The 13,593-nt window shown below is 41.1% G+C and overlaps 1 protein-coding gene across 1 annotated transcript in view; it reads left to right on the forward strand.

Moving 5' to 3' along the window:
• LOC143039352 (uncharacterized) overlaps positions 1-6,880 on the forward strand; it is a 31,101-nt gene extending 24,221 nt beyond the window's left edge. Inside the window, exons 5-7 of the mRNA XM_076209234.1 lie at positions 1,120-1,296; positions 1,933-2,538; positions 6,137-6,880. Of these exons, the coding sequence (XP_076065349.1) occupies positions 1,120-1,296; positions 1,933-2,538; positions 6,137-6,160 (807 nt within the window). The 3' untranslated portion in view covers positions 6,161-6,880. The remainder of the gene's footprint in view (positions 1-1,119; positions 1,297-1,932; positions 2,539-6,136) is intronic.
• Positions 6,881-13,593: the final 6,713 nt, after the last annotated feature.

Below are 13,593 nucleotides of genomic sequence, written 5' to 3' on the forward strand. Positions count from 1 at the left end.
CTCTTCTTTCTCTCTCTCTTTCTCTTTCCTCTCTCTCTCTCTTTCTCTTTCCTCTCTCTCTCTCTCTCCCTCTCTCTCTCTCTCTCTCTCTCTCTCTCTCTCTCTCTCTCTCTCTCTCTCTCTCTCTCTCTCTCTCTCTCTCTCTCTCTCTCTCTCTCTCTCTCTCTCTTTCTCTCTCTCTCTTTCTCTCTATCTCTCTCCCTCCCTCCCCCCTCTCTTTCTCTCTCTCTTTCTCTGTCTCTCTCTCCTTTCTCTCTCCCTCTCTCTCCTTTCTCTCTCTCCCTCTCTCTCCTTTCTCTCTCTCTCTCTCTCTGCTTTCTCTCTCCTTTCTCTCTCCCCCTCTCTCTCCTTTCTCTCTCTCCTTCTCTCTCTCCTTTCTCTCTCCCCCTCTCTCTCCTTTCTCTGTCTCTCTCTCTCTCTCTCTCTCTCTCTCTCTCTCTCTCTCTCTCTCTCTCTCTCTCTCTCTCTCTCTCTCTCTCTCTCTCTCTCTCTCTCTCTCATCTACCTACGTTGTTCCTTTTTATAATCTCCCCGCTTTCCTCCTCCTCCTCCTTCTCCTTCTCCTTCTTTTTATACTTCTCAACTTCTTCCTCCTCTTCCTCCTCCTCCTCCCCCTCTCCCTCCCCCCTCCCCCTTCTTCTTTCTCTTTCTCCAGGCCCTCTTCTTCCTTCTCTTCATCCTACCTCAATTTAAGCATTACTCGTGTCTTCCCCTCCTCCTCCTCCTCCTGCCTCAATTTACGCTAACTTCGTAACCTCCTCTTTGTCTTTGTCCAGCCTCTCTTCCTCGCCCCATCCTCCTCTTCCTCTTAATAACAACATTTAAAAATCACATAGGTAAATACTTAGACTCTAATCCGCAAATGAAATATTATCCTTTGCAATAAAAGATCTGACAGCCCGGGATTTAATTATAATTGGATAGGATAGTGGTAGCATTAGTGTTAGTTCATCTTCTGCCCTGTTTTCTTAACTGTAGCTTAGTATAGTAAACACAAACAGCCTCGTTAGGGCCGGTAATCCTGTTGTTGTTTGTTCTTCCTTTGTGTTCCTCCTCCTCCTCCTCCTCCTCCTCCTCCTGCCCTATTTTACGCTCCCTCCTCCTCTCTTCCTCCGTCAGATGTGGAGCCTGGAGGAGTTCTTCCAGCAGGAGAAGGGCTCTTCGAAGTTCAAGAACCACAAGGAGTTCCACAAGCTGGCCAAGGAGATGATGGGAACCATCAACCCCGCCCAGGTGGAGAGTTACAACGAATGGCCCTTCCTCAAGTCTTCGCTCCTTCCTATGGTCAAGAGCATGGTAAGGCCAAGGGGAACGGTAAGGGCAAGGGTGCATGGTAAGGGCAACGGGCGGTAAGGCCAGGGGGCATGGTAAGGCCAGGGGCATGGTAAGGACAAAGAGGCATGGTAAGGCCAGGAGCATGGTAAGGGCAAGGAGCATGGTAAGGTCAAGGGGGCACGGGAAGGACTAGGGGAACCTCCTTCTCGTTTGTTTGTTTGTTTGTGAATCTGTTTGTTTGTATACATGATGGAACGGTGCCAAAAGTTTTTAACAATGCCGATACGAGTCCCGATACTTCTCTAGAATTCAGATTCCGATAAATGATGAATAAATGTACTTTGTTTCCTAAGCTATTTGTTTCCCAAACCAGGGCCTGAAAATGACCAAATAAATTATAATCATTACAGGTATCGGTAATCGGAGGTTTAAGGCAGTATCGGAACTCGTATTAGAATTGTTAACAACCTTGGTATTATTCCGTCGCTAATCTCCATGTTCCCCTTTCGTTCCTCGTTGTAGTGGCAGCGTAGTAGGCTTCCTCTACTTCGGAAAACTTCCCAGATCGACTTTTTAATTTTTTTCCCCTTAGTTCGACTTCACCTCCTTCAGAAGAACCCCCGAACACCTTCCTGACGAAGTCCTCTCCTCTTCCAGGTCAAGCGCAACAAAGGCATCTGCCCGGACGAGCTCTACCTCTACTTCCGGTTCACGCCCTGCCACCCGAAGGAGGCGCAGCAGGTGGCATGCGACGTGGCACGCCTCCAGGCCAGGAACATCCTGACGGAGGCAGACTGTCGGACGACGGACATCGTCGTGGCTTACTCGGAGGTGGGCGGAGACATCATGTCCTCGGGGCCGGTCGTTGAGACGCCCATAGTCTCTTCTGCCGCAGTGTCAGTCCATGGAGCTGCCCCGCCCTCCTCCTCTTCCTCCTCCTCCTCCTCTTTCTCGAGCACTAACAACTCCTCGAGCCCGTTCGCAGGTTCCTCCCCTATCGACGAGACACTCTTGTTCCCCGAACTCCAACCTCGAGGTATACCTCAGGGGGAGTCTAACCCACACTCCAAGGACGACTCTCACCCTCATGACGACTTCCACACACACTCCCACGACACCCACCACCAACAGAATCCTCCTCCTCCTCCTCCTCCTTCCCCTAAGCGAAACTCCCTCAATTCCTCACCTACGTCAGGAGGGTTCCCCTCTTCGTGGCTTCTTCTGCTCGCTTTGGCCTTCACCTGCAGCGTCTCCATCGGCCAGGTGAGTCTGCCGTCGCTGAGCGTCGACTAGGTGGTTCTCCCCCCATTCCGTCGAGGCTTGGGCTCGGTTATGGAAAATCACTCCAGTTACTCCAAAGCTTCTGAGGCTTGTGCTTGGCTACGAAAAAAAGTAGAATATATTATACTTGCCTAAGCTTAATCCTTGGCCTTTCAGTGCTTGTGCTTAGCTATGATAAATAATGGTAGAATAGTAATCACGAAGAACCCACAGTCGGAATAAAAGGAAACTTGGAAGAAAGTATAACTTCTATATTTCGGCTAATAGCTATAGCCCTCTTCGGAAAAGTACAGGTTACAAATATTTGCAGAGACATAAATACAATTGAGATATGAGTAGAAGGGGAACAGGCAGAGCTGAAATCATGACAATCCGTCGTTTTGCTGTGCCTGTTCCCCTTTTCAGTTTTATTCATGTCTCTACAAATCCTTGTAACCTGTTCTTTCCTGGAGAGGGCTATAGCTATTAGCCGAAATATAGAAGTTATACTTCCAAGTTTTCTTTTATTCCGACTATGGGTTCTTCGTGATTATGATTTGACAAATGTGCTACTTCATTTTGTCCAAATGGTAGAATAAATTTATTTTATCTTGTCGCAGTTTCTCAAGACTTGTATTTGGCTACAAAAGACAAAATATCCCAAGACATTGAGGGCTTGTGTAGGGCTACGAAAAAAAATATATACAGATTTCCAGCTTCTCTTTGTTACTACATATTCTATTTAGAGCGTCGCTACTTGCGGCGGAGGTCGTGGTGACGGCAATTCGAACCTCGCCGCTAGCGAGTTGGACCAAGGGAATGGTTTATTAAATTTCACGCTACGAAGTCCCCTGTGAAGGGCACCATCAGTCTCTTGATAGGGAGGAGTTCGTGATATTAAATCTATTTATCTATCTATTTATTTATTTATTATTCTATAGGGTGAGGAACCATAATTTTGTTCCCATTTTCTATTTTAGTTCGAGACAACTAATCCGTTTTCTTTGTGTGATGTGTTCAGTGTCGATCACGCATTCTTAAATGCTCCGGCCGTATTAACACTTTAGCAATTTAATTTTTTGTATTTTTTATTAACAGAACCTCCCTCCATATCATTTATTGACCCCCCCTCCCACCAAAAAAGGAAGAGAGAAAAAAATACAAAACATATCTATATATCTATTACTGACAACTAAATGACAATGATGATAATAATGATGAGAATGATAACAATAATGATAGTGATAACAGTAATATTAATAAAACACTTTTTCACAACATTTCGTTCAAAGCCTTCGAATCTCTTGTACTGTGCCCACCGTCCCTCCCTTCGAATCTTTCGTCTTCTCAAAACGAGACATTTTCTCTCAGTTCTTCTTCTTAGTCTTTTTCTCTTTCTTTTTTCTTTCCAGAAACTTGCTATTGCTGATCCTGCCGCTGCTCCCTCGTAGCCTCCGATTCCCCAACTGGCTTATTCCTGTCACTCCCACCTCCTCTGACTTTATATTTATAGATAATTAATATGCATGATGAACTGTTTTTTTAACTGAGTTCAATGAATGTTAAGTTATTCTGATGTTGATGGATGAGAACTGTCATATGCACGCTTGTGTACATGTATGTGAAATTGAACATATATGTGTTTATATACATATTTATGGTTGCACACACACACACTATATATATATATATATTGGCTCAAATGAGAGAGTTTTAGAGGGGGTTTACACTGTCTAACGGTCCGTCGAACGCGGTTCGACGGACACGTTTTTAAAGTGATGTGTGAACGGGGTATTTGGGGTTTAACCAACGTGTTCGACAACCAAATACCCCGTTCACACGTTCACTTTAGACACGTGTCTGTCGAACCGCGTTCGACGAACCGATTAAACCGCGACTGAGTTCAAAGGAGTCCATTTTGGTCTCCTGACATCAACTTCCCGTGCAGACCCGGAGACCAAATGGTCTCTTTTGACATCCATCCCGTGGTGCAGTCGGTAGTGCGTTAGGAGTGAGGCGGTCCTAAACTGCAAGGCTTACGGTTCGAATCCCGCAGACAGAGATATTCAAGCAATAGATACCAGTGTACACACGCACACACACACACACACACACACACACACACACATATATATATATATATATATATATATATATATATATATATCTATATATATATTTTTTTTTTTTCCATGAGGTTTTAAACATAAGATAATGTTGCGTGCCTCTGGTCCGAACGGATGCCCCTAAGGTCCTTAGGATATTGACTACATGGATGTTATCTTTATATACTTCGGGTATTACTTATGGCTCATACCCATATTAAGGGAAGTGCTAGAGAGCTGAAACACACATACACACTGAGGCTGTGTATGAAAATATTGAAAGTAACGGCGGTATTCTTATTTTTTTCCTTATGCCAGTGTATAAATCTTCCCCTTTCAAGGATTTATATAAGATTTATATAACGAAAGAATTTTTTAAGAATACCACCGTAAGATTCTTACGGTGGTATTCTTTAAATATGTATATATATATGTATATATATATACATATATATATATATATATATATATATATATATATATATATATATACATTTTTTTTTTTTTTTTTTTTTTTCATTAAAGTAGCAGTTGCCGACAAGACTGACGAGTTAAACACCATATGAGGACGTTTCGTTTATTGAAAAAGCTGTAATAAGCGAAACGTCGCACAAATAAAGGCTCCATCCTCATATGGTGTAACTCGTCAATATATATATATATATATATATATATATATATATTTAATACCACCTTAAGAGACGGGACCCGACTCGCTTTGCTCCTTTTCTGTATACTCAGAGGCCTTGCATGCCTAAATGTCACCCCCCCCGACTTCCACCCCCACCCCCCCCCCGACTTCCACCCCCACCCCCCACCCCCGACTTCCCCCGCCTTCCCATCTTCACCATTCCTTATTGCCTATTGAAGGTATTGGCTTGCGAAATAATTAAAAAAGGAATTTAAACAATGTAATTTAATGTCCCTATTGTAGAAAGGATACGGGGAAAAATATTTCATATTCTGTTGATTCTTACGCAAAATTTGTATGTTGCGATAAATCATTCAGGGCTACTTTGATTTTTTTTTTTATTATTGTAAATATTTTATCAGCCTTGTGGGCGGCATGTTCAGACTAGAACTGCAGCCTCCCCCTAAATGTGCCCCCCCCGGCATATTCACTCCCCCCCTTAGCCCCCACATGTAAAGGCCCTGTGTATACTACAATTAGGTAAATACACACATACACACACTGAGGCTATGTATGATAATTGGTGGGTAAGAGACTGAACTCAGCAAGCAATGCTCCTTTTCTGTATATTACAATTAGGTAAATAAATGCACACACACACAGCTGAATCCATACACGAATTTAACGTTAGATATGATAAATAATGAAACGGGGTTCCTATATACTTAAATTGCATAAATACATAAATAACATTCATACATACTAAAGGTCTTTTACCCTTTTTAATTTGGGTATCTGAATCAAATCATGCACAATTATTAATACATTAAAAAATAAACTAATTTCTTATTTTCCCTTTTTCCAGGTTTACAAAAACAACGCTTTGTAGTCGACTCGCCGTGTCTGGTAGTGACATAATAGAAAATGAACATTAGTGAGGAACGACTAAAGTATTTAATAAACATGTATCTATAATTAGTTAGTGTTTATTAGATAGATATTTCATTATGTAAAACTATATAGTTATGGGATTTAAGGTTAAGTGGTATTTAGTATTGTCGTCTGTATGAGAATAACAAAGATAGACTATATTTATATATTATCTGGTAACTGTTCTTGTCAATTTGTATTAGATTTGGTTATCCTGTATAGATGAAGTAGAATTGAATTAATAGAGAAATCTGTTTCTCTTTAGGCAATTTTTCAGTGGTAGTATTGTTGTCTGTATGAGAACAACAAAGATCTTTCGTAGAATTGTAACCGAAGATAGACTATATTTATATATTATCTGGTAACTTCTTGTCAATTTGTATTAGATTTGATCATCCTGTATAGATGAAGTAGAATTGAATTGATAGGGATATCTGTTTCTCTTTAAGCAATTTTTCAGTCTTTTCTTTATAAACTTTATACAAAGAAAGTAGAATTGCATATTTAGTGGATACAATTTGTTATATATTCGAATGTTGTCTTTTACTCCATATATGAATATTTATAGCGACTCCATCGTTTTGATGATTACATTTTGAAAAAAAAATATATGTTGACCTGTGGGCAGAACAGAATTTTGGGGGTCGTGCGCGCGCGCACACACACACACACACACACACACACACACACACACACACACACACACACACACACACACCCAGTGTGAGTGGTCTCAGACCTACCCAGAGATCGGCTAATAATGAGCTCTGAGCTCACTGCCGTAGGGTGGTGTCTGGCTGTCTCGAAAAGAGGCTGCAGCAGATCCGAGGTGAATACACACACACACACACTTTACACTATGTAATATGTTATTAAGAAATCGTATGAAAATAAAAGTGGGAATAGAAAGAGGAGGAGGTGGAAGAAAGGAGGAGGAGGACGAGGTAGAATGAGCAAGAGAAGGGGGATGGGGATAGGGTGGAGGGGGTGGAATATCGTGGTACAGTGGTTTATTCCCAAATCGCGTACTTAAGAGTGGAAGATCTTGCCGTGTGTGTCTTGGAGTATTTAGAAATTTAGACAGAGACATGTGATTCGAGTGGATGCTTTTTTCTCGTGAAGAACAGATGAACAGAAAAAGCTAAAAAAAAGAAAAGAAAGATGAACAAGGAAGGAAGAATATTCTGTGATATATGAATATTAGCAGAAATATTCCATTATTATTATTATCTATATTATTATTGTTATTATTATTATAATTTTTATTATTAATAGCATCATTATACTTAGTCATTGTTATAATTATTTATCATTATTATTACTATTATTATTTTTATTATTATTATCATAATTTTTATTATTATTATTATTATTGTTTATCATCATTATCATTATTATTATTACTATTATTGTTACTATTATGTATTATTGATATTATTATAATTATTATTATTATTATTATATGCGTGTTATTAGATAAGTAGCGTAATTACAATATAATGCGAATACTTAAGATTTATATAACAGTAATAAAAAACTTGTTTACCAAATTGTCTGATTACCGGCTGAAATACGTCCAATCCTTTAACAAAGGCATTTTCCCACCATATAAAGGGGGGGGGGGTAGCCGAGTCAACATCTTCATTCCCATTAAAACCCATTTAACATCTCCATCTGAGCACCTCGTGGATAAAAGGTCATCCCTGACTCCAGCCACACCTCTCGGGCCGTGGGCTGCGCAGTGAGGTACAGCACGTTCCATCGCAAGGCCTGGTCCTTCAGCTGGCTTGGATTTATTTCATAATCGAATAAAAATCCTTTAGCTAGAGCCAGAGCAGTTTATGTTGATCAGAGGTTCTTGACCTCTTTCCTTATGTACCCTGTGTTTATGGTTTGCTGTTTTCAGCCTCCTAGAAATCCCATCACTAGTGGACGAAACCTAGTGTATCAATAAACTATAACTAGTTTTTTGATTCATGGTCCTTTTTGTGAACCACTGTGGGTGGCCCACAAGGTCTCATTGAACCATAGGTTGAGAATCGCTGGTTCAGATCAAGATGAATTTAACTCTGTTATTTATGATTTACTGTTTCGATGTCTGATACTAAGTACCCTCGGAGAGTCATGGAATGATTTCGTATCAAACCAGATATTCTACTGTGAGACTCAGTCTAGACCGGTTACCAGTTTAATTCGTGAACGTCAATACTGAGACAACCCTCGATAGAGGAGACGAAGGATACCTGCATGGGAGCTTGCCGGAGGGTGAGTGAAGCAATGCGTCCCCAGGCGTATGATCCCCCAATTGGTGATTATGATAAAGTAGTCTTACAATAATTAACTGGGCCTAAGATGTCAACTTCAGCTTATGATGACGTCATGTCGCTCGAGCGTGGGGCCACTGATGCATTGTGGGAGGAAATGTGGCAGGAAACGATAATGACACTTCATCGACAAGGAACATTGAGTGTGCGTTTTGACTAGGCTAACCCCAATATTTGGGGAGAAAATGCCTTTTGGTATATATGTATTATTAAAGAAAAGTCTCATTTGTATTCCCATCATCTTGATGTGAGATTCACGTTTATCGATTCTATGAGAGGGATAGTTCAGTTTCATTGAAATGATGAATATTCTTGTATATCTAAGTTTCTCACTTACTGTAGTGGGGTTCCGTTTTCTGGGCCCTGATTCAGTTACAATATTTGCATTATAGTCCACTACATACCCGCCACTGAAAAAATGGGGCATAATTGTTAGCACAGTCTTGGTTACAATACATTGTATGTGCATACTTGTGCTTTATCCTTTCGAAAGCGTTCCACGAAGGGGGTTGAAATGGACTGGCGGCAACATTCAGAATAGAATGACGAAAAATATGACGCCGTTCGAAACAGATCAAAGATCATTTAGACTTATTCTATTTTATTTTTTCTTATTTATTTTTCTGCACACTCCCCCCCCCACGCACTTCTCCCTTCTCTTCATCTTCTCCTCCTGTCTTTTTCTCCCTTTTTCTTCTTTTTCTCCTCCTTCTCTTTCTCCTCTTCCTCCTTTGTCTTCTTCTTCTTCTTCCTCTTTTTTTCTCCTCCTCCTCCTTCTCTTTCCCCTCCTCCTCCTCCTTCTTCTCTTTCTCCTACTCCTCCTTTGTCTTTTTCTTCTTTTCTCCCATCTTCTTCTTCTTCTTCTTTCTTCTTCTTTTTCTTTCTTCTTCTTTTCTCATTTTTCTTCCTCTTTTTCTCAACCTATTTTGGCATTACAGCAATGAAGCTTTCACCCCGGTTGTCATACCACCTCTCCTCGGGAGCTTCCAAAAGTCACCACCATTCAGCTCACAAAAGAATTTTAAACAGAGACACTCTATTAGAAAACACAGAAGAGCTGGCATTAATTCTCAAGACCATAGAAGACTGCCTATCCTTGAAGCTCTCTTCTCAAAAGAATCATCCCCCAGTCTTAAAAACACAAACCACAGATTTAGAGGCCCTTTGCTCCCTGGAAGACGGAGCGAGACTGATGACATCACACAACAGCCGACCAATGAGTAAGTATCATAGTCCGGTAGACCCAGCCTGGTTCGCTAGCCAATCAGAAGCATCAAAGCGGAATATCAGCTCAGCAATAACAGATATAAACAACTAAAATTCAATCAGAACCACTTTCCAACCAATTGTAATGCGTCTTTTTATTTCATTGTCATGATATTTAATAACTTTCACCATCTGGCCTAAATAATTATAGTCTTTAACTTCTTCAAGAGTCTCACCATCGATTATGAACTCTTTACTTTGAATTTTCGTGTTGAACATTACTTTGGTTATACTCTTATTAATTGTTAAACCTACTTTGAGACTTTCCTTGTTTAGATTGCTCAGCATATCTTGCAAGTCTTCTGTTCTTTCTGAAATAAGAATAATGTCATCCACAAATCTTAGGTGGTTCAAATATTCGCCATTAATCCTCAAACCTTTCTCTTCCCAACTCAACCTTCTGAAAATCTCTTCCAAGCAAGCTGTAAATAATTTGGGTAAAATTGTATCGCTTTGCTGTACTCCTTTAGCAGTAGGTTCTGCGACTGTGTGTGTGAGCTGCTCTTTGTCTGACCTTTCTTACAAAACCTGTTCGATATGGGTGACCCTGCAGAGATTTCCTCTCTATCGACATAGTTTTTGTAATTATTAAGATTCACAAGCCTATCCACCACGTCAAAGTGTCAACTTTTGGATAGGATATATATATATGTATATATGATATTGCGAGTGTTATTATTTCATTTTCTTACCTTTCTTGGGTGATAAATTAGTTTCAGTGGAACCCCCAGCTACCCATGGGCCCCAGGCCAATAGCCTACTCTACCTCTTGGTAAATCAGATGCTGACATTTTTCTTTCCCTTTCGACTCGAAAAAGATAAACCCGAAGAAGTGAAAAAGACCTCACAAAAAGGCTGTGTCGATGATAGTGACGAATATTCCACACCATCCCCACCTCCTCACTCCCTCTCCCTCCCAGTCGTCGGCCAGAAGTCTGTTGCCCTCTATAGGTGTTTTCAAACTGAGCTATTTTCCCTCCCACATCCTACTTGTAACCTACATTTGAATAATTAGAAAACTACTTCGCTTACAGAAATCTAGACTTCTCAACAGTATGTCTAACATTCATATATATTTACAATCTCTTAGTTCGTCATTCAGCTTTGCTACATACGACGGAAAGATAATTTGACATTTGAAAAATCAAATATTGTAACCGAAATCTCAACGGTCGTCGCTGGTGAAGCGCGCGGAAGCCCAGTGTGGGGGGTTGGGGGAGGGGCTGTCTAAAATTGATCGATGGTAACAGGCTGGAATAGAATAACTCCTCAACTGCATAAAATTACCTGGTTGTAGCATGAATGTTTATAAAGTTTGACAGCGTGTTGAAGGAGCCAACAAATAATACAATTTCCAGAACTTCCTCGATTTCAGTGACGCCGGGCGATTTTATTGCCCTTGATAAAAAAATAATAATCTTATATCTAATGTAGTTCACCCTAACCTGACCCAAACCCCCTGAAATGCACAGCCCGACCACATACACGGGACATAAGCCTTCCAACGTCTCCACTCTGTTCCCTTATTAGGATACAGCCCCCTCCCCTACCATCACCACCACACTCAACCTACACGTTCCAGATAAAGATCAGACCAGAGAGCAAAAGCTAAAGCTACTCTGGGAAAGCTCGGGCGTTTCTCGGCTGCGCCCATGGTTGTCAAACGTGGTCTGTACTTGGCAATAGTAAGACCGATACCGTACCAGTGTCTTGAGTCGAGCCAGATGGCACGCGCTTGAAACAATTACGCCCATCAGACACCCGTGGGGTGCCAATGAGGTTACTAAAACTCGTATATTGCACTCTGCAATTTACTGACAGTAAAACAAAAATGGCAAGGCAATGCCTAAGTAAGATTAGTGCAATATGATAACATTTACAGTAGAAAACCGTGGGTAATGGTAAAGCAAGGCTTAATAGATTTCCCCCACTGTAACTCTTTCAAAAGGTATCTATTAACAGTAAAATTCAAACAGGGTGTTATGTAATATAACTATTGCTTTGAGTTTCACTGACTGGGATCCTGCAGTCCCACAGGAGTTCAAAACATTCCTTGGATCTTCCCATAGATCTCTTTGGGTAGAAACTTTGGACTGTTGTCTTGTGTTGGTGAGGGTGTTGATGGATTTTGAAGAGAGCTCAACAACTGAAGCTGATTTACCCCTACTGCTTCATTACATGGCAACCTTTCCTACTCACCCATTTGTGTGTAATCAAAACAGACAAGAAGACATCCCTTTGGGTCATATCAGTCAATCATCCATTCACAACAACATTCCACCCACACTTCTTGCCTTCTCCCTTCTCTACTCAACAGACATTCCCCCTTTTACTCAAGGCCCCATTCCATTCTTGGTCTTCCCCTGTACACCTCTGCCTTCCACACTTATTTTGTTAGTCACTTTTTCCATATGCTCAAACCATCACAATATCATATAATGGAATAAGATTGTTGGCATCAGGTGGAGTAAAGCAGTAGGGTATCCCTCCATATGGAAGAGATTAATCATTCATCCGTCACTGTCCTATACTCAAGTCAATAATGAATAATGTGAAACCATAATTTTACTAAAACATTTAAACCCTTATGAGGAACCAATAATAGGTGGTCCTGCAAGGTTTATTGGCACAACTTCCCATTTTCAAAACCCATCCATGAAGTCCTACAGTGCTGACCTGTAGGACTTCCGTCTCCTGAATGGGCCCAAAATCTCTCTCCATCACCTTCAGCTGTACTTCTTTCATCTTGTCACACATGGAGAGCTGACAGCTAACAGCTGCTCCCATCCTACTTCTTTCAGTCGGTGATACAGAAACAAACCTACATCAAAGCAATGCAGACAACTGTCCAAAGTGAACAGCTGCCCAGGATGTAACACTTCACCCCATACCATACAACACATAATGGAAGACTGCATTATACACATTCATGCACACAAACAACACAACATACACTCTATAAAGGATTTGTGGGAAAACCCAGTTTCGGTTGTGGCATTCCTTGGGGAGACGGGACTGCTCGGACAGACAGTCTAGGGAACAACAACAACAACTGTCCAAAGTTTCTTCCTTGAGAGATCTGGGAAGTGGGTTTTCTACTTAATGGTGTTGTAAGTTTTGTACTTATCCCTTATAAAATCTAGGAGCATGGAGAGTGGCTGTGTATAGATGATACTGTTATGTATGGAAAGAAGGGGCAAGGGATGGGGTGGTAGGGAGTGTTTATGTTCGAATTATATTTTGACACAGCCCAAATGGATTTCTCTCTTTCTGCATGAGGGAACAAATAAGGGGGAGGGAGTCACTGATTAAGTGATTTGGCCTTGCTGTGGATGTATTGTGTCTTCCTGCATTGCCTACTGACCCAGGGCAGTGGGCGGGATACAGGTATGACCCATCATCCATGAGGAGCTAAGATGACAGGGAGGAAAGGGTGATGGTGAGGAGTGGACTGGGTGGGAGTAGGCACATACCTTTGACTTGGCTACCTCCCTTATAAGGGGGAAAAAAACTCTTGGTATATAGATAGATAAGATAGAAAATTAAGGAAGATGAAACTTAGTAAAGCATAACTGAATATTTAAGTGCATAATTCACATTGCTCCTAAACTAGGGCAGTGGGCAAGATGCAGGGACTACCCATTATCCAGGAGGAGCCAAGAAAAGAGGGAGGGAGTGGTGGTGAATGGGAGTGGAGTATGCGGGGATGAAATGGGTGGGAGTGGATTTATACCTTTTGACTTTGGCTACCTCCCTTGTAAGGGGGAAAAAGCCCTTGGTATATGTATGTATGTATGAATAA

The sequence above is a fragment of the Oratosquilla oratoria genome, chromosome 26 (assembly GCF_046742065.1).
Source record: "Oratosquilla oratoria isolate Oo_2021 chromosome 26, ASM4674206v1, whole genome shotgun sequence".
NCBI classification, from domain to species: Eukaryota; Metazoa; Arthropoda; class Malacostraca; order Stomatopoda; family Squillidae; genus Oratosquilla; species Oratosquilla oratoria.